Below are 27138 nucleotides of genomic sequence, written 5' to 3' on the forward strand. Positions count from 1 at the left end.
CTCTTTGAGGAGCCTGGTGAGCTCCCCATAGAGTAAGGTGTCATTCAACATGAGCAGGATGGCAGACTTTGCCCCTTAATGTTGAGATTTTCACAGCCTCTTAGGGGGTTTGGATACATATTTCCCATTAATTTGACAATTTCCACCTTAGCCTCTAGCCACTATGTAAACCCAGATGTGACAAGTATTCTCTCGCATCCGACGAAGTGGGCATTCACCCACGAAAGCTCATGCTCCAAAACGTCTGTTAGTCTATAAGGTGCCACAGGACTCTTTGCTGCTTTTCCAGATGTGACAGTATCAGCAATTAAAGCCAAGAGGAACATGGAAGGGCTCTATCACAGAGTCCAGCAGCTTCCGTTGTGATTCATTTTCAGTGACCTTACTCAGTAACAAATGTCTATTGTTAAACAGTTAGAACTGATATAATTTAGTTACTAACCACCAATTTCCTCAGCAATTTCAGATGACTTTTTGCAGATTAGTCCTGCAGATTGGATCTTGTTAGGGTTTCCAGTTATTCACAATCTTTTCCTCTGAGACTTTACACATGCCAGCAAAGTGCTATTTACTGTCAGAAATGATCAAAAAGTAAAAACAAATCTGATGAGGAAATATTTTATCAGCCAAAGTACTGAATTTGGTTCACTCTCACCTGAGTATTCAGAAGGCCACTATGTAAATATGAACAGGTTTGCAAATCTTCATAGCCAAAAAATTTGTATCACAATTGCATTGTTCTTTATTCTCATGTGCAAAAAGTTTCAGTCATCCAATTAGGGAGCAGAACAAGTACCATATGACCAGATGTCCAGTCATACAACGTGAATACTGAACAATCTATGCAAACAACCTACAACCTTTAGGCTGAAAATCATCTCTCAAAACTATTTTGTTTAATTTTTAAGAACAAAAAAAAATCCATGTAAAGAAAACCAGGCTCAATTCATAAATGTTTCATTAATAAAAAATGAATTACCCCAAATGAAAAATTCAATCAGCTTTATGTATCATGATCATCTCTAATTTTATTCCAAACTAATAACCCTTTCTGCAATTAGAGGATACCCAAATGCTATCTACTCATTTGGATACCATGACATAGAACGCTGACACTGCATAACTCCCTTAAAATACAAATATCAGGGTTCAACAGACACTAGTAAATGGTGCAGATGACCTTAGTAGCTGCTTCCCTCAAGTATTATGACCAGTGGTGTCTGCTGTATGATTTTTTTGAAATGGGAGGGTAATTAACCAGTGGAACAATTTACTAAGGGTTGTTGTGGATTCTTCATCACTGGCCATTTTTCAATCAAGATTGGATGTTTTCTAAAAGATCTGCTCTAGGAATTATTTTGAGGATGTTCTGTGGCCTGTGTTATAAAGGAGATCAGACTAGATGATCACGATGGTCCTTTCTGGCCTTGGAATTTGTGAATCTAGAGCTGGGTGAAATTTTTTGACCAAAAATATTTTTGGGTGAAAAATGGAGATTCAAGTTGACCAAAACATTTTGCCACATCGAATTAGCCAAATTGTTTGGTTCATTGGTTGGGAAAAAGAACAGGAAAAAAATTAAACTTTTCATTTCAGCATTTTCAAAATAAAACATTTTGATTTTCTGATTCAAAATAACTTTTTGTTTTGAATTTTACCTCAATTGTATTTTTAAAAGAGTTAACTTGAGAATGTAAATGAAATATTTGATTTGAGGTTGAACCACAATTTGGTTCAATCTGAAACAATTTCTTTTTCAATATTTCAGTTGAGCCAGTGAAACAAAAAATCAGCTACTCACACAGCGAGAGTTATGACCTATAATATAAAGAAAATGCTTGTTTGGTTTGTTAGTTGATATGTTTTTGCTTCCTGTTCCTCCAATCATCCTGTATCATGTATTCAAGGAGGGAAGATGGGGAAGGCTGTACGGAGCACATGAATCTGTCCTCATTTACATTACATACAGCAATCGTCTACTGGTATTATCCTTTAGCACTATTTTATAATCAGCAATTTCCAATTTAAAGGGAAACTGAAATTTTCAAAACTACCTGAGACCCACAACCCTTACCCAGATATATTTGTAGATTTAAAAATTATACACAAATATACTTTCCCCTCATTCAGAAGTGACCGGTAGCAACCCTATACTTACCCAGAGATAGGATTACGTCACAGAATTACTAGAACGGCTTCACAGAATTCATCACACTCATGGAACAGCTGCAGCTTGGAACCATTCCCAGTAGTGACAGAGGAAACAGCAGATCAGGTAGAGGCTAAGACCTTACCAAAGATTGTGTTGAAGCTCTCTGTAGGAATTTGAAATCAAATAATAGCTATAAATGTTAATAACAATAACTGAAGGCTGCCAAATGAAACCTGAAATGGCCATCTGGTTTAGTGGTCTTAGGGATATCAAGTCTACATGCCATACGAGATGTTAAATGCACAAAGAACATTACAGAAGTCTGGTTGCAAGCTCAGGTTCATGCGCTTTGCACCAAAGTCTAACTGTACTTTGAGGGAGTGATGCATAGGAATAAGTAGTGTTCCTTTATATAGTTTATGATCCCTCTAGTGGTGCTCACTGTGTGCAATGTTTTCGAAGCCAGCCAGGGCAGCACTGTATATTTAGCTAGGCCTTCCAGGTTTTGTATATTTAGTAAATACAGTCACGTAAGACACCCCACTATGCCCATGTGGTTCCTTCATATTATGTTTTTTGGGCAAAGAGCAAAAAACAAACAAAGGGTAACTGAAATATTAATAAAACAAACCATTTTTTAAACTGCCAGAGATCCTATATAATTAATAGGCTATATTTGCAGATTAAAAAATTACATACAAATACAAGTATCAGAGGGGTAGCCATGTTTGTTGCTTTTTACAGATCCAAACTAAGAGTCCTGTGGCACCTTATAGACTAACAGCTGTATTGGAACATAAGCTTTCGTGGGTGAATACTCACTTCGTCAAATACACTTTCTCCTTCTTCAGAAACCAGCAAGCGTACTGACCAGCAACCAAGATGACAAGCAAAAGTGACCAGCAACCAAGATGAAATGCTCACTTCTTTACTTCTCTGAATTTAGCACATTCACAGAACAAGCCACTCCTGGAGTGCTGAAGGAAATCCAAGTAATCAGCTACAACCTGGAAACGTAGAACAGGAATTGTGATTCCTAGTAGTACTGGATGGAACAGCAGATCAGGTAATTCTAAGACCTACCAAAAATCTAACTCTGAGGGTTTCTATAGGAACACAAAATCAAACTTTAGCTGTAAATGTAATTACTTCTCTCCTACGTAAATTTTGCTCTCATTTATACTTACATTTTGCTTGGAGAGCATAGAGTAAAGTAATTACAAATAAGTTTAGCTATACTTAGTTGGAACTACCAACAGTCTCTGAGGATGCCAGTCTTCCTTGTACCCACCAGAAAGAGCTGAGAGGTGGTGGGTCGCTCCGTACCGCTGCCCAAGCTCCCTTGAGTCTCTTATCTGACTCCTGCTCTGCCTGGAACTGCTCCCTTGATGCTGGAGACATTAGTTCCTTGCTGGGTTGTGGACTTAGGCTTGGTCCCACTGGAAGCGATGCAGGTGATGGGGTTGTTTCTGTTAACTGTGAACCGCTCTCCGCTGGTGCACTAGGTGGTATTTCAGGCTCTGGTTGAGCCTCTTGCGCCGGTTTAGTTGCTGCTGCAGGTGCAGGCGCTGTGGTGCCCCTTGGTGCTGGCTCCCCTGACTCTGGTGGGGTTGTAAGCACAGGCTTTGGTGCTGACTGCTCTGCCATGTCTCATCCTTGGGCTGGTTCTGGCTGGGTTCCAGGAACTGGATTTACAACTGCTGCCATAGACTCTGGTCTGGGGTCTGGTTTCACCACCTCTGGCTGGGTCCCCATGCCTGTGGTATCTGGGGACACAGACTGGGCTGTTGTAGGAGGCTCAGGAATGGAGGCCTGTTTAGCCTGACTGCGGGTTACCACCTCCACCCTTTTTCTTAGCCTCAGATGGTTGGCTAAGTCTTCTCCCAGCAGCATGGGAATGGGATAATTGTCACAGATTGCAAAAGTCCGTATTCCTGACCAGCCCTTGTACTGGACAGTCAACCTGGCTATAGGCAAGTTAAGAGTTGGCCTTAAAGGGTTGCACCATCACCTGGGCCTCTGGGTCGTTGAATTTGGGGTCCACCAGGGATTGGTAGATAGCTGACACCTGTGCTCCAGTGTCTCTCCAGACAGTAATCTTCCTCCCACCCACACTCACAGTTTTCCTTCACTCTGGGGGTATTTGCGAGACACCTGGGCCTGAAGGCTCTTGGTGGAACTCTGAGGTGATGAGTTGTAGTCAGCTGGTGCTCTTGGGGCAGTTGGCCTTCATATGCCCCAGCTCATTACATTTAAAGCATCGCCCACCCCTGCCACCATGTCAAGGCTGAAACCCCACTTTGGCACTTCGAGTACAGAAGGTGGGGTCCCGCAAGGATTTAAAAATTAATACTTGCCACTCCAGGCTTCTATTAAACTCCCAAGTTTACAGCTTTTCTCTGACCTTGGCTTGATAAACATTGCCACCACCCAAATGCAAAAAAAAACCCTTGGACCCAGGAAGGAGCACTTGGGAATTCCACCCTGTGGGGTACCCTCAAGTCTTTTCATTTCTCCCCGCCCCCCACCACCCCAGAAAGAGCTGAGAAGAAAAAACGGGAAATTAGCTGTTGCCACTAGTGAATCAAAGAGTATAGGCACAAACCTCTTAGGACACAACAATCCAAATTCTATTCTTAAAAAAGGTAAATTTTATTAAAAACTAAAAGAAAGAAAATACATCTGGATTTTAGGCTTTTGCTAGATTTTTAAAAGAGCAATTCCAAAATTAAGCAGCCAAAATAGCTTTCTTGGGGGTGGGGGGGGTTACAGCTTAAAGGTTACAGGCATGCAAAAGCATCTGGGTTAGCACAGAGGAGTCCACAAGCCTTAAAAAATAAACAGAAATAAATCTAATTGCATCTTTCTAAACATTGCTAATTTACATATTTGGGTTGTTAAAAGCAGTTCTAGATAGGATCTGATCACTTTCATATCTGGTTCAAACTTTACACAGCATTCCTGCTTCCCCGTCTCTTCAGCCCAGAGGGAGCAACCACAGATACAAAGGGAAAGCTTCCTTCCCAATTTTAAAAAGTTCTAGCCTTCCCATTGGCTCTTTTGGTCAGGTGTCCTTTTCTTTACCTGGGGGACTTTTTTAACCCTTTACAGCAGAGGTTCTCAAACTGGGGGTCAGGACCCCTCAGGGGGTTGCAAGGTTATTACATGGGGGGAGGGGGGTCGTGAGCTGTCTACCTCCACCCCAAACCCCGCTTGCGTTCAGCATTTATAATGGTGTTAAATATATTTTAAAAGTGTGTTTAATTTATTAGGGGGGTCGCACTCAGAGGCTTGCTGTGTGAAAGGGATCACCAGTAAAAAAGTTTGAGACCCACTGCTTTACAGATAAAGCAAGCAGAGAACAGCTACCAAGACGGATTTTACACCCCCCTCCGTCCCCTTCATTTATCACAATGCACCTTGAACAATTAAGTCCACAGTTTTTTTCTCTCTTCCAAACTGGTTGATTCCCTCACACTCATAAAGCCCCAAGTCTTCAGCCTTTACATTATTTATAGTTAAAGTTGCATCTTCAGAAAGAAACTGCGACACTCCACTGATCAAATGCTTTGTCAAGGAGATCTTTGGAGCTGGATTACCAGGGCTGGTACATGTCATTGTCACAGCTCCCCCTTCTTTCACTGTGGCGGAGGGGGTGGCAGAGACCGTCGTATTTCTTGGTCCATCTAAAATGAAGGGTCCATTGTTAGTTATTAATAACAGGAGCAAAGAGAGGGTGCTTTATTAGGTGCTAGATTGTCAGCCCTACAGGACTGGGCCTGTCATAACAGAATTGTGTAATACAATTACAATAAGGAAAAGGAGAATTTAATTAAAAGGCATAGGAACAGGTGAAAAGATTGATTTTCAGGTGAGATTTCAGAGGTAGTCAATGAAGCAGACAATAGATGACATCTATAATTCATCATATTTTAAGTTTGCTGGAGGAAATGGTCTCTAAAAGACTATTCTGAGCTCAGAAATTCATACATTGCAAAGATAACATTTGACACAAAATTTATTTAAATGTCAGATGGCTCAGCAGGTTTCATAATACAAAATCACACATGTTGGCAGCCTGGCTGCATACACAAACCACCTGGAAACATAATTACCTGGCAGATTTTGGGAGCAACACAGGGCTCCTGGGCAATGTGCCACACACAGCTACGTGTATAGTGGCATTCCAGTCTTAAAGGAGGTTATTGTCCCTTACACGTTTAGGGTGACTACCATATTCACATGGAGCCAGAGAGGCTCTTAAGTGCCTGTTTCAGAGGGCAGCCTTAAATGTGGGTTGGGTGAGTCACCCAGAGGACATGGGAGAAATCTTACCCACACTGGGCCATTGACTAGGGGAGCTATGTATATGTTTATCTTAGCTTGAGAGTAAAAAGAGAGAAGCAATTAAACATCAGGCATTGTAATGAGAGAAAAATCAGACCTTGCAATGACAAACGTGACTCCTGAATAGCAGTAGCATATCTACAGTTGACTCCTGAATATACAGTAGTGAGGACCCTGAAATTTCCCAGTTCCATTATTTCAGAGTCCCCACACTCTTCATTCAGGAGTCACCCGTAGATCAGTTGAAATTCTATAGAACCAGACAAGCCAAACTCTTACAGGTTCATACCTTGTACAGAAATGACCACTGTTGTTCTCTATTCGTTGCATCATCTATGGCTTCACAAATGAACATCCCAGATTCACTCATCTGGGCATGTGGAATGATAAGGGTGTCATTGTCTATGATGTTCTGGACACTTGAATCCTCTAGCTCTTTCCCCCAAACAATCCTTGCTGGTGGATTACCTGTAGTTCTACAAGTGAGCATCAGAGTTTCCCCCTGCATGGTTGTGTTGCTTGGAGACACAGTGATGTTGGTATTTTGAGGACCAACTTGAAGCAAACGGAAGAGATAAAAACTCAATAAGCTGAGTTAATGACACATGCGATCCATGTCTGAGGCTAAATGATCTCAAGGGAACACTTCAGATACTGGGAAACATTTCAAAAGCAGTGATGTCAATAGGACAATGCAACAATTTTCCCAGAGAGCTCAGTGAGGAATCAACACTAGAGGTTTTCCAAGAGGAATTGCTTAGAGCCAAATTCTGCTCCCTGATATATGCATGTGGGTCCCATTGACTAAAATGGGAATTACATGGGCATTCAAGGGAGATTTTTCAAAAAAGCACCTCTGTTTAGGCAGTTATTGTTCTCTCTGATTCAGACTGTGTGTGTTTGCCCTCTGACTGAATTCTGCTCCAGCTACCAAAGAAAAGGAGAGAGGAATGAGACATAAGGGTGGTTCTGAAGGCTGACGTGCATAGCTTTTTTTCCACTGTTACTGAATGCGACAGTTAACGTTAATAGCACAGGGTACTCCATGTGGAGAATGCTTATTGAAGTCAATGGTTATTATTCATATGAAGGGATTACAAGTCTGTGCCCAGAGATGATATGACCTAAGGGCCATGTCCTACCCTTGATCTTTGTGCAGTACAGTCACTGACATCAGTGCGAGATCCAGTGTGGATCAGGAGTACTTTTGTTTATATCCTTAACTTTGTAGCCCTGACCCATGAAGCCTAATGTAAAATTTACCCCCTAATATAAATATACTTACAGTTTACACTCAATCTCTGTGAAGTCTGTCTTTTCTTGGGTTCAAATTCCATTTCATCAATCGGTAATTCAGCCACACAAGTAATCACTTTCCCAATGTCTTCAAAGGTGGGGATAAAAGTCAATGTCAGACTTTTTGTCTCTGTGGTTTTGGTGTGTTCTTCATGATAAAACTCTTTCATGCCAAGAACAGATCCATCTTTCTCCAGCTGCATCTTCAAACGCTCAGAAGGATACACTTTGGGAACCATACAGGTGATACTGGCTTTTTCCCCAACATTCAGGGGTGTGCTGATCTCAATGACTTGGATCACTGGGAAAAGCTAAAAGAGCAATACCAGTTACTTTGTACTAGAGACAGGCCAAAGAGACAACCATTGAAACTAGAGCTAGAACTGAAAGTCCCTCAAGTTCACATGTGTTCATGACTTGGCTTTTGATTAAGTACACTATAGTCATGAAATATGGCTCCATGTTTTGGGTTTTTAACCCTCCAGACTCTTTCCCCCCGCCACACACAGACTCAAAGTTGGAGGTTTTGGATCTGGGGGTATAGGTTGGATCCATCTTTCCTTTTAATACATGTCCATGTTAAAAACATCATGGCATTTTATGAAAGGTAGAAAAATACTGATCTTTTTTAACTGATAGAATTAGAAACTAACAGCTACCATATATATGTATTTCTAAATTAGTGACAGACAACAATAATACTGTTCTTAGAAATAACTGGAATAAAAAGGCATAGCATGTGCTGTATCTTCATTTAGAAGGCCCAGCTTTTATTAATTTTAATTATTACCCCCAGCAGCTATTAAATGTGGCTCCCAAATAACTGCAGCTACCATTAAATATAAAGACCTTTTTATGCCAAGCCAAAATATTAAGGTATATGGGATTGATTTGTTCCCAACGAACTCAGTGACAAAACTGCCATTGATTTCAGTGGTGTAGAACCGTGCCTCGTATTTGCAGCTAATATAGTGGCAGGCAGAGTGAATTTACAAAATCCCTGTAATATGAGCCAACTCCTGCTCACTTCACAAGCCTGTTGGCGTCAATGGAACAATTTGCATCAGTAAAATGGGCAGGATTTGGTCCTAAGGGCCAGATCCAATACCCACTGATAGCAACAGAAAGACTTCCATTGACTTCACTGGGCTTTGGATCAGGCCCTTAATACTCACATTTTACCCAAACATTTCCACCCAGAGCATATTTTTTTCAGATTTTGAACACTTCAAGGGGACTATCTTCTGGCTTTCATATACTTTGAGGAAAACACCAAGAGCAAATAAAACCAGGAAGACTAAATTCATTCTAGGTAGCCTAGTTCAAGATGCCTAATAAGAATAAGATGCCTAATAAGATTGGTGCCCTGCACCAAGCTATGACCCCTACCAGGAAATATATGTTTAAACCATACCAGAGTTGTTGTGCTAGGGATATAATTGACCCTCCGCTGTAGGAATGATTAATCACATTTATTATGATGAGCATTGCACCAGTGTCACATATAAAGGGAATAAATCACTTACAGTAAACATCAATACAATGATGCTTTTTTCTTTTTTCACATTGTCACAAAATGCACTGCAGAGATACTCATTGTCATTCCCAAAGCCAACAGGATCCATAGTCAAGATGGAGCGGCTCCCCTTGCTGTCCCCTGACCCATCTAGGGGCTTGTCCAACTGGCTTCTCCAAGAGAAACTTGGGGATTCACAGCCAATAGTACTACAGGTCAGCTCAAGTTTATCTCCAATCTGAGCAGCAACATTGTCTTCAGGTGTAATCTCAATTTCAAAAGCTTTAGCTGAAAAAGGGAGAAAAATGCAAATTCAGCAGCATTCATTGCTCATGTTCTCCTTTGCACCGGCAATCTAGTAAAGTATATGAGATTATTAAAGCCTGCCTCTTGTTTCACTATTTTTAAACTAATAGTTGTGTAGGGCAAGTTAAATTAATAATACTTAGCACTTAAATAGTGTTTTCCCTCTCCAGAATACTTGCACACATTAACTAATCAACTGATGAACAATGTAAATCCATTGAAGTCAATGGAACAACATGACTTTACACCAGCTGGGATCTGTCTCTAAAACTTTGCAGCAGACTAATAGGTAAATATGTTACCAAGGGAGGTTATAAAATCACCTTCACTGCAGATATACTTGACTGATACTATACTTGACTGATATCTATCAGGGATGCTTCAGGGATAATAAAATCAAACCTACAGTGATGTGCTAGAGATCTCTTCTAACCGAAACAATTCTATGATTCTATAGTGCAATACATTTTTTAGCAAACTAAATTACAAAATGACTGCAATACTACAGAATAGCCAGTGCTGAATACAATTTTTCTTGCTATTTAAACAGAATATCTTAACTGAGCTTAACAAATTTTTATTTACTGAAATGTAAAATCATTTTCTGTAAAGAGAAAAGATTCTAAAATAAAGGAAAATGCAAATTAATTACAACAATTAATTAATTAACAAAACAAAAACTCACAAGTCACAAACACCAGTAAAAGCACTGTCACTGATGGAATTATCCTTCCCATTGTCTAAATTTTTGCAATTGATATATTCTGAAAAGAAAGCTAGCTCCAAACCCCAGCTCTCTGTTCTCTCTGAAGAAACATGGTGTGAGTCTGCAGCTCTGAAAATGACAGTTGTAACAGTTACTCAGCTCTTTATAACAATTCTGGCTGGGGTGGAGTGTAGGAAATCTCTACATGGGGAAACCCACAGCACAGTTAGGAAAAATCCCCCTGTAGGCTGTGTAGATGGTTTCAGCACCCTCTGCTGCTTTCAGATAGAGGATTACAATGTGTCTTTTTCACACAAATTCCAAAACTGAACTGGCAAAATAAATATACCAGAGATGGAGAATATCAAGAACAGTTCAGAGGAGAAAAATCTTTTTAAGCCCAGGATAAAATTAATTATGTTAGCATTGTTATTGTCAATGGGACTATTCTAGGGCCGGCTGTAGGTTATAGAATTGCCCCAAGCAAAAAAAAAAAAAGGCCATCCAGAATGCTGCCCTTGGAATTGTGCCGCCCCAAGCATGTGCTTGGTTTTCTGGTGCCTAGAGCCGGTCCTGGAGTATTCACCTAGTTAAAGTTACTCACATGAATATTTTTTGCATGATTGGGTTTTATGGGAACAATCCTACAAATAGCTGAGTAATTTTACTCAAGCGAGTTGTCCCTTTGAAATCAGCGGGACAAGACTTGCATGAATAAAGCTGCCCAAAAGCCTGTGGTTTTGGGGATTGAGTCATAAGAATATGGAAATAAGTCAGGTAATGAAGCACTAGAGATGAGTTCAAATCAAAATCCTGGATCCTAACACCTCAGATCCAGTCTTTGAGGCTCAGGCCAATCACCTACCGCTGAATAGAATGAGTGTTGGACTGAGTCTGCTGGTTCCAGTAGGGCCACTGAACAGATTCATTATTTTTAATGGCATCTAAAGGCAATTGCCCCTAAAATGGCTCTTTTTTCTAGGAATGCACTGATTGATTTTCCCCTAGACTGTCTATCCATTTCTGCAATCATACATTGTCCTATTTAAATAACGGAATCAAAACAGCTGACAAATTTTAGGTTGTTAAACTGTAGGTGGATTAAAAAAAAGTTGTCTTTTGTCTTTTAAAAGAAGCAATTTAAACTGACATCTTCCAGCTTTCATGCCCTTACTCAGTAATAGGGAAAGAGTGAACATGTTATGTGAAGGAATGAACACAATGTTCCTATTTTCAGTGTTTTTGTTCCAGGGGTTATATGAAGCCAGTATTTAGCAAAGGATATTTTGGGGGACAAGCGCTGACTGGTAGGAAGCTGTCATTAGAAACAAGGTAAAAGCAGATTTTCTGTGTCTAGTTTAAATTGGGAAAATGCCACTAATGCAAAAAATCAAGAAGCAGAGTTTGCAGAATATAAAGCAGATATTGATTACTAATTTTTGTAGTGTTCAGTTTTTTATTCAGAGGGCATGCCCTTAATTGCCAAGTACAAGTGGCAAGAAATCCAGGACAAAAATGTAAAACATGCTTTAAAAATGTCTATGATTAATTAATTCAATTTGATCTATGATCCAGGTATCAAGTAATAATCTGCATAAAATAAATGAGAAAATATAGAAAAAATAAACACAAATTCATAAGCCCAAAATATAAATAACAGTGAGCAAAGGAAGGTACCACACTGAAGTCCTACTTTTTTGAGTCATGTAGATCATGAGGTAAACACATTATTCATTGGAGTTAATAATGGTTTCATTTTACCCCATTCAAGTGAGAGCAGTAGCAGCAGATACAAGGAATACTTCTCATGTAATGTGCTCCTCCTGGTCCCTAGAGACCATGGCTTTAGCAGGAACCATTTTTCCAGGTTCTCTCCTGACTGCAGCTGCCCCTGGAATCCCCCCTAAAGGTAGATTTTACTGCACAAGTTAATATACTCCCTGGAACACTAAAATTACTGTACATTGTAATAAATGCATAAATCCCAGTGAGAATCTCAATACCATGTCCAATAATAGGCAACAGAGACTATGTTTATAAACATCACAGATAATAACGTGTAATAACTGGTAGGAAGCAAAAATTAGCTCCAAAGAGAAAATGGACATCTAGGTCAGAAAGGTGAAGGAAACCAGAAATATAGGAGAGTTAAAAGAGACAACCCACTAATTACCAAGAGAACCCTGGAAGAAGGAGGCACCTGAGCTCAGAATCCCTAACCTGAAGTGAAGACCATGAAGTTTGTCATTGTCATGGTGGACAAAAAAGAAAAATCCTCTCAGGAAATGGGAAGAGAAAAGGTTCTGGAGTAGAGTCCTTACATGCTTGAAAACCCTCAAATCACAGAGCATAGAATGTGGGCAGTGTAAGATTGGGTAACGGTGCTTTTACTCAACAAAAAACCATTTTTTTGGAAGGGGAAGTAAAATTCCCCTTCCTAGTAAAATTGCTGATACATGCTTTGTGTCATCACTACAGAGGAGAGAGGTCATACATACGGTGATTCCGAAGTCTGGACTGTTCAGATATTTCTAATGTAGAGTTCTATGAAGAGCATGTCCTCAGTCCCCAGGAATGAGACAGCATAAAAGTGGTAGGGCATGTCGGCACCCTGAAGGCATTGCAAAGGAAAGCTACAAACGCTGTGGGATCTGTCATCAAATAACATGGAATGGGAAATGTCAGCCTGATCCAACTGCCATTAAATTCAGTGTGACACGTTTGATTGACTTTGAAGGGAGCTGGATCAGGCCCTGAGCTGGTATGCCAGGCCCCGAGCCAGCTAGACATCAGCCATATATTTAGCAGAGACAGCAAAGGTAACTGTACTGATATCTGGACAAATATGTTGCTGGTATCAGAGCAGTACCCATTTTACATATTGTTAGAGGAAGTGCAAGAGGCAGTGGTTCCTCAATACAGGAAGATCCTGACACTCAGCTGACTTCCATGTGAGCCTTTCTGGTTCCTATTTTAAAAAGAAAAGGTACTTTATTGCTGCCACTGCCACCTCCAGCAGTGTGTCTGCCACGGGCACTCCAAGTCAAGGAGCACCACTTCTGCTTGGTGCAGGACTGGATCGCTATGGAAGCAGATAGAGAATAGCTGACAGGTTTTAGGTGTTAACCTGAAAGGTTCAGATCCCACATGTCATTTGAATTAAAATCTGGGGTGAGGTAAAAAAGAGAAGGGGCATCACAATGAGGATGAACACCAGAGAAAACACTGGCAGGAATTCTGACATGGCAGGCAGACTGCAGGCTCAGAACATGTGCAAGAACAAAAATAATACAAGTCAAAAAAATTTCACAATGAATTGTGAACAAGCTGCTAACCTCCTAGAGCGCCAGCACCCACACATGGCAGTTCTCACTGAAGTAGATCCCTAGAGTACAATGCTGGCTCAATGGATGTCAATAGGACTTTTGACATTGATTTCAGTATAGCCAGGATTTCACCCTGGTCTTCAGAACTAGAGTCAATCAAGGAGAAGGTGCAGGGGAGCTTTGTGACCAACTTCTGCTATCGCTCACCTGCGGCTGTGCAAGGGCACTGTGCTCCAAGAAACATGTGGATCCACAAACATGACAAAGGCAATTGTTGAGATCGGCCATTGTAAGAAACCATTGGTGTTACACTACAAGTAAAACATCATAGAACAGAAATAGGTGCAAAAAATGCCTGTGTTGGCCCTCCCAGCTACACTGTAGTTTGCTACCTAAATATCATTTGGATTTATGAAAACCAAACAACATACAAAATACCAGACTATACAAGTATCCTACCAACTGTGTACCAGACACGAAGTTCTTCATTCTCTTATAATGTCCCTGCAGAGGAGTCACATATATGCCAGTAAGCACAGGGAGATAGAATGGTTTAGCCCTGTGTAAGTTCAGAAACTTTAAGATGGTTTAGCCCTATGTAAGTTCAGGAACTCTTAATTGATGAAAACTGTGGGGTGGCTCACTCCCCTCATTTTCTTCCCCCACCTGCCCAATGAGCTGATAGGACTAGTCTTTGACCTGATGAGCACTTACTTTTTTCTCTCTGGGGAAGAAGCTGGAAACTCTGTTCCAGGAAAACCCCTCCCCAACTAGAAAAAGAAACTAAACAGATTTGTTTTTGTCTCTCCCAAGCCACTCCAAAGGACCATACACCAAAGAGATGTCGCCATTGCAACTGGTAGAGCATTATGTTACTATCTGCATCACAAAAATATAACAATTTTAAAAGCCAGATGCTAGTCTATGACCATCGTGGCGCTTTTTCTGCATGATCATCATGATATTACAGTAGATTTAAAATCAACAAAATACCATATTTTAATCTAGTCTAAATGTCTATGTATTTTTCAGCAAGAAGCATCATCCCAGCACCTTGCTCTGTTAGCACTTGAGTAGCAAGAACATGCTAAAGTATGAGTAGCTAATAGCCTGATAAGGATTGTAGGCAATGAGTCTTACAGACGAGGCAAGTTAATGGAGACACGAATTCTTGGGATTTATTCTCCCTTTCAAGGGAATTATTTGGCCAGGCTTCAAAGCGAAGAGTCCTTGTTGCTAGAGATAGACAGCCAAGCAAGAATGACTTTCATGGCAGTGTCACCCTCTATCAGAGGCCATGGTGCTTTTTAAGCGATAAGAAAGGTAACTTGCGAATTGTGATGCATGTATGAAATTGCTGGCAGGAACTGTGAGGCTTTGTACTGAATTAACTCAAAAAGAGCGTCTGACTTTTAAAATCACCACATTTCTTAGCAGAGGAAGTTTCTCAAAATGCTTTTGTAACATTAATTCTTAGAGAACAGATTGGTCTGAAGAGCCAATTAGTGGGATAAATTCTGCTTCCACTGGCACCCTGGTAAAGCCCAAGTAGTTCTACTGACGTCAACAGGAATACTCTGGATGTGTGCCAGTTTAAATGATGACAGGATTTGTTCGGTTCCTTAGGGGGGACGTGCTAAATGATAACACCTGAGACCTAGCCTCCAAATACAGATAAGCTTTGTTGCAACACATATTAACCTGATCTTGCAACCACACTTCTCTAAATGTTCTTTGTGCATTTAACATCTCATATGATATGATGACTCAATATCCCTAAGGCCAGGTGGCCATTTCAAGTTCTAGTTGGCAGCCTGTTTTAATATTCATGAGCGAATTCATCTAGTTCACTGCTTAGATTTCACCCAAATTATCCTGGCTCCTCAGATGCCTATTGTACTTCAATGATTACATATATATACTTACATTTATACTTACATTTTGCCTGGAGAGCATAGGAGTAAGTAATTACATTTATACTTAGATCTGCTCTCCAAGCAAAATCCTGCTTATACTTCCCACTGGAGGTTTCAGGCATGGAGAGGAATAAATTACATGCTGAAATGCTCTTGTATTAATGGAGAAAACTCTGTTTTTTAACATAATTTGCTTTGGATTCTTTTGGGCAGCACTTTAAATGAAACAAATTTTGACACCGATCTCTGCCCTGGGAAATTCTCTTTGATCAAAATAACCTGCAGGTTCTCTCTCTGTATATAGTATTATATTGTGTCCAACTATTTATTTTATTGTGTTAGTAGTTCTGGCATATAGTTAATGACAGCACAAATAATGAATTAGACGTTGGGTAAGTGATGTAGCCACTCAGGGCTGGCTCCAGCTTTTTTGCCGCCCCAAGCGGCGAAGAAAAAAAAAAGATAAAGCCGCGATCGGCGGCACTTCAGCGGCAGCTCTACCGCGCCACTTCATTCTTTGGTGGCAATTCAGCGGCCAGTCCTTTCCCTCCAAAGGGACGGAGGGACCCGCTGCCAAATTGCCGCCAAAGACCTGGATGTGCCACCCCTTTCCCTTGGCCACCCCAAGCGCCTGCTTCCTGCATTGGTGCCTGGAGCCAGCCCTGTATTAGAGCAGCAGCATCTGGAGATGTTAAGTTCATCTGTCCACCATGAAGAGGATAAAGAGGAAAGTCCACAAGCAGATGGCACACTGTTTGTTCTGGAGTGCCACGCCCACAGGGGCAGGTCAGGGAGTTCAAGAAGCCCAAACAGTAAATGTAAGTTAAACCTCCCATGACTACATGTATCCTCTTGTATCAAAGAAGGGTCTTTTGGTGTATATGGTTGTACTGAGACTATGTAAGAGTGGATCTGGAGAGACTTAGACGACTCCGATCTGCACCCACATCTGCCAAGAAATGCGCCTTTGATCCAAAATATAGTCCTGCACCACCTGCTGCTGCTGTTCCTTAGGAAAATCGTGTCTGATGTACTGACCGAGAGACTCAACTACTTCAGGATAGGGGTACCTTGACTTTAATTGGCCTCTCTGATGTGGCTTTGAGATGAGATTGTGAAGTAAGGTGACTTGCTAGTTGCCTGCACGCAGTAATGTGTCCAAGGCCCTGCCTTCACACCTCATCACGGGGGAAGCAGTGACAACCAGGACAGGACAGTTGGAAACTGGAGTGGTGCAGGTCACATGAGTGATGATATGAAGGGTCCAGTAGATAGCTGAGTCCAGCTTGCCACACTGAGACTTGAGCCTCATTCTACCACCAGGTGTTTAACAGGTGCAATAATTAGGGCGTCTTACTTTAGTCAATTGGATACAAAACCACATTAATGTTACAAAGGGATTTTAGAGGTTGGGCCAAGCGGGAGACCACAGAAGTAGTGAATGGATTCCCTAGTATTTTGGGGGGGTCAAGAGGGCAGTAAATCCTCCCACTCAGGATACAGAGTGGCAATGGAGCTTTCTGGTAGCCATTACTGCAGCCTCCGCATTTATTCTGGGAGTGGACATAAAATCCTCTCATTTACCTAGGGTGACCAGACAGCAAGTGTGAAAAATCGGGATGGGGATGTGGGGTAATAGGAATCTATATAAGAAAAAGATCCAAAAATCAGGACTGTCCTTATAAAATAGGGACATCTGGTCACCATACATTTACCTCCTTTAAAAAAAGCAATTTAAAAGCTCCTTCTTCCCAAAAGGACTGTTGTTGTAATGCCGTTCTGTGGAGATGCTAGGTTATAATGTTAACGTTATCATCGCACGTGCTGTCTTGCAATCAGAGCTGATTGTAGCCCCTTCCAAAGTCCATCAGTGCTGCTCATTCAGATTGCTGGAGTTGCTGCAGAGCAATACAATGCACTTTTCCCACAACCCCACATACCATTGGGTTTAGCAAGTTGTCTGCATTGATTGCGTAAATCTTGCTAGCTGAGAATACGGAAGGGAGCTTATGTATGTTTGTGCCATCTTAACAAAGGTACAACTACATTGATTTTAATGTGGTGGGGACCAGGAGCGAAAGCTCCCAAGTCGTGTAGCTATGTGAGAGGAACAGCAGCAAGATGGTAAGACCTTGGGGAAGGGATGGTAAGACAGCCTCCTCTTCAGCAGCTGTGGCTACAGCAACCGAAAAGTTTACAGTTTACAAAGCTCTGTGCACTTTGCTTCCCTCAGCTCAGATGGTTTGCTTTGCAGTACGCTTGAATGGCCCCTCTGCTACAGCAAGTCCCCTGGTGTGTATCCCGTGCTCATCTGAAAGGCTAAACAGGCAGATATGGGGCCTACTGAGCCTTTCAGGGAGGAATACGAGGGAACAGGGAGGGAGATCCTTGGGTCTGCTCCTCCCACCCAAAAGGTGTCACTTGGTTTCTATGTGAAAAGGAAGGTGTGAAATGGGAGCTCAAAGGAGACTGTTTTAGCTAACCACAGATCTGTATGAGACTGTTAACATTGTTATAGAGGCCAGAGTACTCACCTGACAGACTCAGTGGGAGTAGGAGGACAGCAAGGTACCATGAGTATAGAATGTCTGCACTTCACCACCACTATTGCCATCTTTTCAGCGCCCTCTCTGGGGGAGCAGGAGATCCACTGTGTCTCTGCTGCACCCTCTTTGCCAAATCTGTCACCATCCTTCTTGCTATTGAGGGCTGGGAGGAATCTCTCTCCAATGGTCACTCTTGAGCACTGCCAAGTACTCTGCCACCCAGGGCTGAGCACTCTGTCTAATCACTGCTAGACTTATTCTCACCACAGTAAAACAATCCTAGAACCCAAACTCACAAGAGCTGAGCAGCTTCAATTCCCACTGAGTCCCTGGGAGCTGAAGGCATTCGGCTTCTTGCAGGACTGGGCCCATAAATAAAAGAGTAAATGTTAAATGAATAAACAAATCAGCCAGCCAAATCCAAATACTGTATTCACAAGGGAAGATAGCTGTCTTGTGTTTAAAGCAGCACCATGTTTGAACTCAAACATCCACCACAAGAAAAAATGGAGGCAGCTGGCTTTAGTCCCTTCTGGAATAATGTGCCGATTAAATCTAAAATGCTTGTTTATTTTCATAGGGCAATATTTGAAACCCACGCTTATTTAATTTACATTCTAAATGAATACTGTCATGTACAGAACTCTTATCTCCTAAGAGCTGCACATGGGATTTTATTTCAGATATATGTGTATGTATTAAATTCCACAGAACAGCTGGAAAGCCTTTGGAAACTCATGAGGCAATTACATTTGATTGCTAATCTTTGAGGGTGCATCTTTATACATTCAGGTGACCAGAAAATAATATTAGATGGCAATTTTGTTCTGTACAAAGAAATTACCATAGCGTAATTTTTCTTAATTTCAGATCTCCCGTCCCCCTGTAAAATTACTGCTCAGAAAGATCATGTATTCCTTGACCCAGAGTTAAGCGCTTTGTCTTCCTACAGTATAAATAATCCATGGCCAGTGACACTGTGAGCTTCCCAACGCTGACGTAGCGTGCCGGGCCAGCCTTAGGGGCAAGTGAGCAGGTGAGTTGCTTTGGTTGCCAACTTCTGGGGACACCACCTTGCTCTGCCACTCAGCTGTGTTGGAATTTTTCCTTAGCTGGCTGGGGTGGGAGGAGCACTGAAAAGGTTTTCCATTCTGGACAGCAGAAACACTGAAGGCCGGCGCTGCTAGTATGCTGGTGTGCTCTAGCACTCACATCACCGCCTCTGCGATGAGAAAGTAGATCAGACTCCCATTCCCTCCTTGGCATCTCTGCTATGCTGTATACAACTTGATTGACTCCACCAATCAGCTGTTAGATGGTAATGACTTTTGTTCACTATTGACCTGCCTCGGTCACATTCAAATACTAACCTACGGGTGAAAGGCTTTTCAGAGCTGATTACTATTCCAAATTCCTGAGCCAGCCAGTGCGACAAGATGTGTAATTGAATACAGTGGGAATCCCAGCAGGTAACCAGGCAAAGTTCTCTGTCACTTTGACACATCATGACTCAAAAGCTGGTTTTGAGTATAGCCTAAAAAATCCTACCATTGATTCAGAAGCACCATTTTTGGCTTGGCCATTGAGGAATCCACTCTCTCCCGTAGGATCCCTGCTCTTTGGAGATGGCTACAATTGTGATGGGACAGTGTGATGCCAGAGGCTAGAGCCACGGCTGCTCTGAGAATCAGTTTGAAGGGGATGTATATGTGAGTAGCCGTCCCCAACCTCATGAAGACCAAGTGCCAGAAATCGACTTAATAAGGAGCTAGTAAGAGACCCCAGTTCACCTCTTGACTCAGGTAGCTGCTAGAACAACGTGATCTTTGCTCCCAACCTGCCAAACTGATGCTATTTTTAAAACATTCTCATATAGATTAATTCAAATGAAGCAGTTCAAGTGCAGCATTTTGTTAAGGAAAAATTGCAAATAAAAATGACAACATATAATTTCCACCTCCCTTTCATCCTAAAACATGCAAGTAGATTATTGCAGCTTCAGTTAAAGTCAAAAGTCCTCTCTCCAAGTGACAGAAACAAATGGCTTTTCTCTACACAGTTGTCTAAAGTGTAAAAAACGGTTCTATTTTTGCACTTTGACTCCATTCTTTCCCATGCATTCTGGTTATTCTACCACTCTCTCCCACGCCACCTCTTTATTTCTTTTCCAGATCATTAAAGTCTTTACTGCAAGTTTCTATGCTTAGAAAAAGCATTTGTTGTGTATGCTCAGGGGACTTAGATGAGGTTGTTTGTACTGAGTGGCTAGTGAAAGACTGACATGCACATGATAAATAAAAAACTAAGGGACAAATCCTTGATCCATGGATGTATAAACAGGGAGTCAGAGAGGTGATTTTACCTCCGTGTGCAGCACTGGTGAGACCAGTACTAGAATACCGCATCCAGTTCTGGGGGCCACATTTTAAAAAGGATGTTGATAAATGGAAAAGGTGCAGAAAAGAGCCACAAACATTATTCAAGAGCTGAAGAAAATTCCTTACAGTGAGAAACTTAAAGAGCACAATTTGTTTAGCTCACCAAAGAGAAAACTGAGAGGTGACTTGATTACTGTAGTTCAGTGCCTTCACAGGCAGAAAAAAATATAGGGTACTAAAGGTCTCTTTAAACTAATGGAGGAAGGCATAACAAAACCAATGGCTGTAAGCTGAAGCCAGACCAATTCAAATAAAAAATAATACACAATTTCTTAACAGAGCAATTAAGCACTGGAACAGACCACGAAGGGAAATGGGGGATTTGTGATCTTTTGATGTGTTCACATCAGGACTAGAGGCATTTCTGGAAAGACATTCTTTAGTTGAACATAAGTCACCAGGCTCAGTACAGGGGTACTGTTGCATCTCAGATTTTTTTATCTGGTCAGAATAGAAGCTGTTCCATGTAGGTGTCTCGGTTTCTGCAAAGTGCCTGCTTCAGTTTTGTGCTATTTGAATAATAATAATACATAACTAGTAAAAGGGTGGTAGGAAGGGGAAGGTCTTGTGCGAGCTGAAATACTCGTCAGGCCCCACTGAGACTCTTGCAAGGTTTGTATATTTTAATTCTTTACTGGGCACATTTGAGATGACTCCATGCTTTCAACAAGCTTCTCCCCTTGTACTGTGGGAGGAATTCTCATAATCAACCAGTAGTAGCTGGAGAAAATTATTATACATTGCCATGGCCAGTAAGCAGCTTCTATTTATGAGCTGTGCTGTGTATGATACCAGGCAGTGTAACGTGCATCTGCTAATTCCTCCCATGAGCAAAACAGCCCTTTCTTTCTTCCACTCTGACTCCTCCCCTAGCTGTAAATTGGAATTTTCCAGTCTGTGTTATTGCACTCCCCCAGACAGCAGAGATTGGTAAAATCTGACGGGGGTAGGCAGGAATACTGACATGTAATGGTACAGGCTCAGTACTGCTTAATGGGGCCTTATTTCATTGTGTTGACTCTTGCAGAAAACTAAAGGGCTGTTGGTGGCAATCTGTGTAGCACCCAGATGTTTTACACTGATTTTAGGCCAGGTAGTGTAGTAGTTTCTGTGATACATTGAGAATAACAGAGCTGATATAACATGGTCTGAACAGTAAAATAAGTACAGTATATGGTGAGGATATGAACGCTTTCCCTGCAGGATTTTACAGCAGAAAATATTTTTTTGGCTCTTCTGGTACATTACAACTGTCATGTGTTATTAATAGACACAGGAGAGTGACACTAAAACACGACACTGCAGGATTCATTTCAGCTGAGTAGAGAGGCACAAATGATTTTCTTTTGTTTCTTGTGGGATCATATATGCTATTGTACACTCTAATTGTCTTGTGTTATACCTGCTGCCCGGTAGCAACCATCATAGTTACAGTAAAGTAATTGTTGCTGTCTACTCAAGCCACACAAAAGAAGAATAGTTACAGTAATGTCAGAACTTTCCTTGTAACCTTCTTTTGTCGTGTGCTCATAACATACAACAAAATGCACAAAACTTTCTATACTTTGTCTCAGCCCAGAGGTGAATAATTTTTTGAAAGTTTGAGGAAAAAATTGTCTCAGCTATTTCTGAGTAACTGGAGGTGCAAGGAAAATGAAAAAATATCAGCCTTTTGAGACTACTTTTTCTCCCTGAACAACTGAAATGAACACAAACTCTCCAGACTGTATATGTGAATAGTTCCTTTTGAGGACTCCCAGCCCTCTGCTGGGTTTTGGAATTGAAGAATTAAAAAAAAAAAAAAAAAATTCACTTCTGAGCATGCTCAACATCATGTGCTCTGGCGCTTGATTAGCTGGATGAAGCCCTTCCCTTTTGTGCACAATTGCCCAAATGTAACATTAGATATTGAGATTCCTGAGGTGGCAGAGGATAGTGGCCTTTGTTCCTGTGATCCAGAGCAGGTGCCAGGTGCCAGGAAATAAAGTTCAGACAATACTTCTGTAAATTATGCCTGTATTAGACCATGGACTCCTGACAGAGCAATTTATAGGAAGGAGATTTGCCACAGCATCTTTCAAAAGATATAAATTCAGGGCACGAGCCTGTTCCTGTGGAAGGCAATAGCAGAACTCCCATGGGCTTCAAGGACAGCAAGATGAAGACATTAAAATGTATCTTTTTTTGTGGTACTGTTGCTATCATCTGTTGCTTTTATATATGTATATTACAGCCTTATTCGTCCAGCCCTGAAGAACAATCTTTCTCATTGTTTGCTCGCAAATAAACCAACCAACCAACCAGCAAACAAACAAACAAAGATAAGAAAATTAAATGCAAAAATTTATGTGAATGCAACATTGAGGGCATCTGTTTAAATACAGAAAGGTAGTTAAAGTAAAGTTATGGTTTTCAGAATAACAATTTTCCCACTTAGCACACATATAATAAATTAGATAATATGTTAGTGCATATATTCAGCTCTTGAATTTAGTAGCCTATGTGGAATGTGAGGAAGTGAATTTTACTATGAGACTTTTAACTTCAACACATTTCAGATTACTCCATAAGATTAGAAAAGCACATTCAGATTTTGGTGTCCCAATGTGATAGCAGCCATGCTGGGACATACTTCTACTCCCTGCTCTTATCACCTGTGGAACACATCACAGATTTGAACATTACTCTGTATTAGTAGATTTTTGAAAACAGCTTCTACCCTGCTTCAAAATGTTGGCTAGTTATCATTCTAATATGGTTGCTGATAATATTTTGACCATCAACATTTGGTTCAAATATAAGCATAGAAAGCAATTTAAGTGCCAGTTATTTCCAGTTGTGGTCATGGTTTGGTGACATAGACACCTGTCTGCTAGGATTGGCACCAAGACTTCATTTCACACAGGCCTTAGTCAAGGCATCAGCACATATTTCTATTAAAAATCTTGATTTAATCATAGGACCAGGTAATCCTTAGTGGTAGGGCAAGTGCATAGCGGTGTGGACAATGCAAGCAATTTTCACCGATGTGTCCCACACCCTGCATTCCCAGCATAGGGACAGTTCCCTCTGCAAGCTTCATAGGGAGAGGGGGGAGGCAGGACACAGCCTACCTCCTCACTCTGGCCTTTTAGCAAGGCACAGAAATGGAAGCACTCTGAGCCATCCACCTGCAGGCCATGGGCTAAATGTACAAACTGGCCCCTTACTTTAAAATCTGTGCATGTCAGGCAACATCCTGCCATCCTTATTCTCATTGAGTTCTACCTTACTCCTAAAGTAGTTCCACTGAATTCAAGGGGATTATGTGAGGAGTAAGGTCTTCTCAACATGAGTAAGAGTTGTGAAACTGTGAGCCAGATTCCTTAGTAGACCTGGGATTTTAAACACTTCCCCATCCCCACAAAAGTTTTGCTCTTCTCCTTTAAGACATTAAGTGGCTAGTAGAAATCCAAGGGAAACCTGGCAGTTCCAAATTAAGTCTGTCGGCAGCTGAGGCCTGAAGCCTGGCTGGACAACAGCGCAGAGATGCTAATTATATTCACATGGTGGCAATACTGTGTGGGGAATGGATCATATTCTGTGATGAGACACAGCAGGAAATTTCCCTCCATGGCAGAAAGAGCACCCCAAGGATGAAGCAAGTACGGTCAGAAAGGTAAAATGGATATTGTTTATTCTTGGCCCAAGGGAGCAACTGAGGGGGTAAGGCAGGCCCAGACTTGTGGCAAATTCTATCTACTGTTGTACTATCATTCTTTGAAATGGAGAGCAGGCTTCAACAAAAGGGAGGCAAAGACAGTTTCTGTTCATCACTAGCAGTTTTTAATGTATTTCAGTATCAGAGGGGTAGCCGTGTTAGTCTGGTTCTGTAGAAGCAGCAAAGAATCCTGTGGCACCTTATAGACTAACAGACGTTTTGCAGCATGAGCTTTCATGGGTGAATACCCACTTCTTCGGATGCAAGCAGTGGAAATTTCCAGGGGCAGGTGTATATATAAGCAAGCAAGAAGCAAGCTAGAGATAACGAGGTTAGATCAATCAGGGAGGATGAGGCCCTGTTCCAGCCGCTGAAGTGTGAAAACCAAAGGAGGAGAAACTGGTTCTGTAATTGGCAAGCCATTCACAGTCTTTGTTTAGTCCTGAGCTGATGGTGTTAAATTTGCAGATGAACTGGAGCTCAGCAGTTTCTCTTTGAAGTCTGGTCCTAAAGTTTTTTTGCTGTAGGATGGCCACCTTAAAATCTGCTATTGTGTGGCCAGGGAGGTTGAAGTGTTCTCCTACAGGTTTTTGTATATTGCCATTCCTAATTCCAGTTATCTCTAGCTTGCTTCTTGCTTGCTTATATATACACCTGCCCCTGGAAATTTCCACTGCTTGCATCCGAAGAAGTGGGTATTCACCCACGAAAGCTCATGCTGCAAAACGTCTGTTAGTCTATAAGGTGCCACAGGATTCTTTGCTGCTTCTAATGTATTTCAGACTCTTGCTGAACACGTGGAAACTCTTTACACAAAAAGGGTTCCCATCTTGGCAGGCTTATTCCAGGGGGATATTGTAGGTTCTCACGGTGACAGTTAGTTTAGCTTCCATCTTACAGGTATGTGGACTACCAGGGGTAGAGAGAGATCCCACAAAAACCCAGTGGGGCTCTTGATGAGAGGTCTCATCCCTTTAGCTCATGCTTGTCTGCACTCTCTTTCTTGCCTTGTAGGAAGATTTGCACAATCTCTTCGGTGAGACCCCTTTGGGACATGGAGCACTTTTTAAAGAGGAGCTTCTGGGAGAAAGAATCCCTGGTAGTACTGCTCCAGTATAGCCATGTTGCTGATAAGTGAGGGTTGGATAATACTGGGGGCCAGCGTTATAGCAAGGGCACAGGGTCTCCCTGAGGATCTGTGTGGATCTCCAGTTCTTCACGTTGTGGGGGATGGCTCCTGTGGCCTGTTCCTCAGAGGAATAAACCTTTGTCTCCATATTTCCACCCTGAATGGAATGCCAAAGGAGGAACTCCATGATGGGATCACTGTGGAGTTTCCTTGTCCTTAGGCCCTTTCTGTAGTTTATTCATGATGTGAAGAAAGCATCTAGCCCTTCATATGTGGACAAATATGCTAGACCTGCTGTGTGACCATAATCCATTTAAGACTGGCCACAGGGAAATATTTCTTACGACATGCAACTGTTCCATTTTGCTGAACAGCCATAAAGAGAGAAGCTAGATGGCACTGTGCTACAAGGAGATCACATACTTCAGGGGAGTAAGTCCTAAGCAATGCTAATGTTCTCTGGGCTCAGAAGCCTGTGGCCTTTAATAGATTTCAACAAAAATGGGGACAGAATTATCAAAGGTGAATTGGGAAAGTATGGGTGCTTAGCTAGACATTATCTTCTTTTGGTTTAAAAACTGTAAAGTAAAGCTAAATTATTCCAGAAACTGGCTAAGAGAGAGAAATCAAAGAGTAGGAAAAAGTGATCAGTTTTCATCATGGCAAAAAGTTAACCATCAGGTGTTCCAAGGTTGCACTAGAACCAATGCTTAATGCAGGGGTAGGCAACCTAGGGCACACGTGCCGAAGGTGGCACGCGATCTGATTTTCAGTGGCACTCACACTGCCTGGGTCCTGGCCACCGGTCCGGGGGGCTCTGCATTTTAATTTAATTTTAAATGAAGCTTCTTAAACATTTTAAAAACCTTATTTACTTTACATACAACAATAGTTTAATTATATATTATCAGATTTATAGAAACAGACCTTCTAAAATCATTAAAATGTATTACTGGCGAAACTTTAAATTAGAGTGAAGACTTATTTAAATAAAGACTCGGCACACCACTTCTGAAAGGTTGCTGACCCCTGGCTTAATGTATTTATTCCAGTTTTCATTTCTTTTTTTAAAAACCTATGCGTTTAGGAAATTTTAACAAGTTTGAAAATTCTTGCCATGAAAATATCAGAAAGAAAACGAAAAAAACGAGAAGTCCGGTGGCAACTTAAAGCCTAAACAGATTTATTTGTCATAAGCTTTCATCGGTAAAAAACCTACTTCTTCAGATGCATGGAGTGAAAATTACAGATACAGGCATAAATATATATTGGCCCATAGAATTATAGAATCATAGAATATCAGGACTGGAAGGGACCTCAGGAGGTCATCTAGGCCAATCCCCCTTCTCAAAGCAGGACCAATCTGTTATATCACTGGGGAGCAGCAGTTTTAGGAAGAAAACACTTGAGACACAGAGAGCTGTAAACCTTAAAAGCAGCCATTTACTGCCATGCACTGAACTAACCAAACCAGCCAAAACTGGCTGGGCTATCCCCTAATAATCTAACTCAGTTGCCATAACAACAACAAGGTTCTATTACCATGACAACCAAATACACAACATATTCCTCCCCCGTTAATGAGAACATCCCCTAAATAAAACAAACACTAAACTAGAGAAGGAAGGTAGATTGCCTCCGTTCCCAGGTAAACCCTGGGGATTATTTTGCCCCGTAACCGTGGGTTCGCCCTAGCTAAAGATCCAGCCATTGAGGAGGCCTTCCATCTCTAGGTGGATTATGGTAGACTTCTGGTGTTG

At 41.5% G+C, this 27138-nt stretch overlaps 1 protein-coding gene across 3 annotated transcripts; it reads right to left on the reverse strand.

Annotated features, from left to right (window-relative positions):
* Window positions 1-5404: 5404 nt before the first annotated feature.
* Window positions 5405-13701, reverse strand: LOC120369745 (vascular cell adhesion protein 1-like). 3 transcript variants are annotated; one of them, XM_039483383.1, is made up of 5 exons: window positions 13659-13701; window positions 9322-9599; window positions 7785-8106; window positions 6968-7054; window positions 5405-5838 (listed from the first exon to the last, which is right to left on the reverse strand). In XM_039483383.1, exons 2-5 carry the CDS (start codon window positions 9418-9420, stop codon window positions 5561-5563), a joined length of 786 nt encoding a protein of 261 aa, XP_039339317.1. In that variant the 5' UTR covers window positions 9421-9599; window positions 13659-13701; the 3' UTR covers window positions 5405-5560. The 3 variants fall into 3 exon arrangements, with proteins under 3 accessions (XP_039339317.1, XP_039339315.1, XP_039339316.1); XM_039483381.1 differs by lacking the exon at window positions 13659-13701 and adding an exon at window positions 10303-10622; XM_039483382.1 differs by lacking the exons at window positions 6968-7054; window positions 13659-13701 and adding an exon at window positions 10303-10622.
* Window positions 13702-27138: the final 13437 nt, after the last annotated feature.

The sequence above is a fragment of the Mauremys reevesii genome, linkage group 8 (genome assembly GCF_016161935.1).
Source record: "Mauremys reevesii isolate NIE-2019 linkage group 8, ASM1616193v1, whole genome shotgun sequence".
Taxonomy (NCBI): domain Eukaryota; kingdom Metazoa; phylum Chordata; order Testudines; family Geoemydidae; genus Mauremys; species Mauremys reevesii.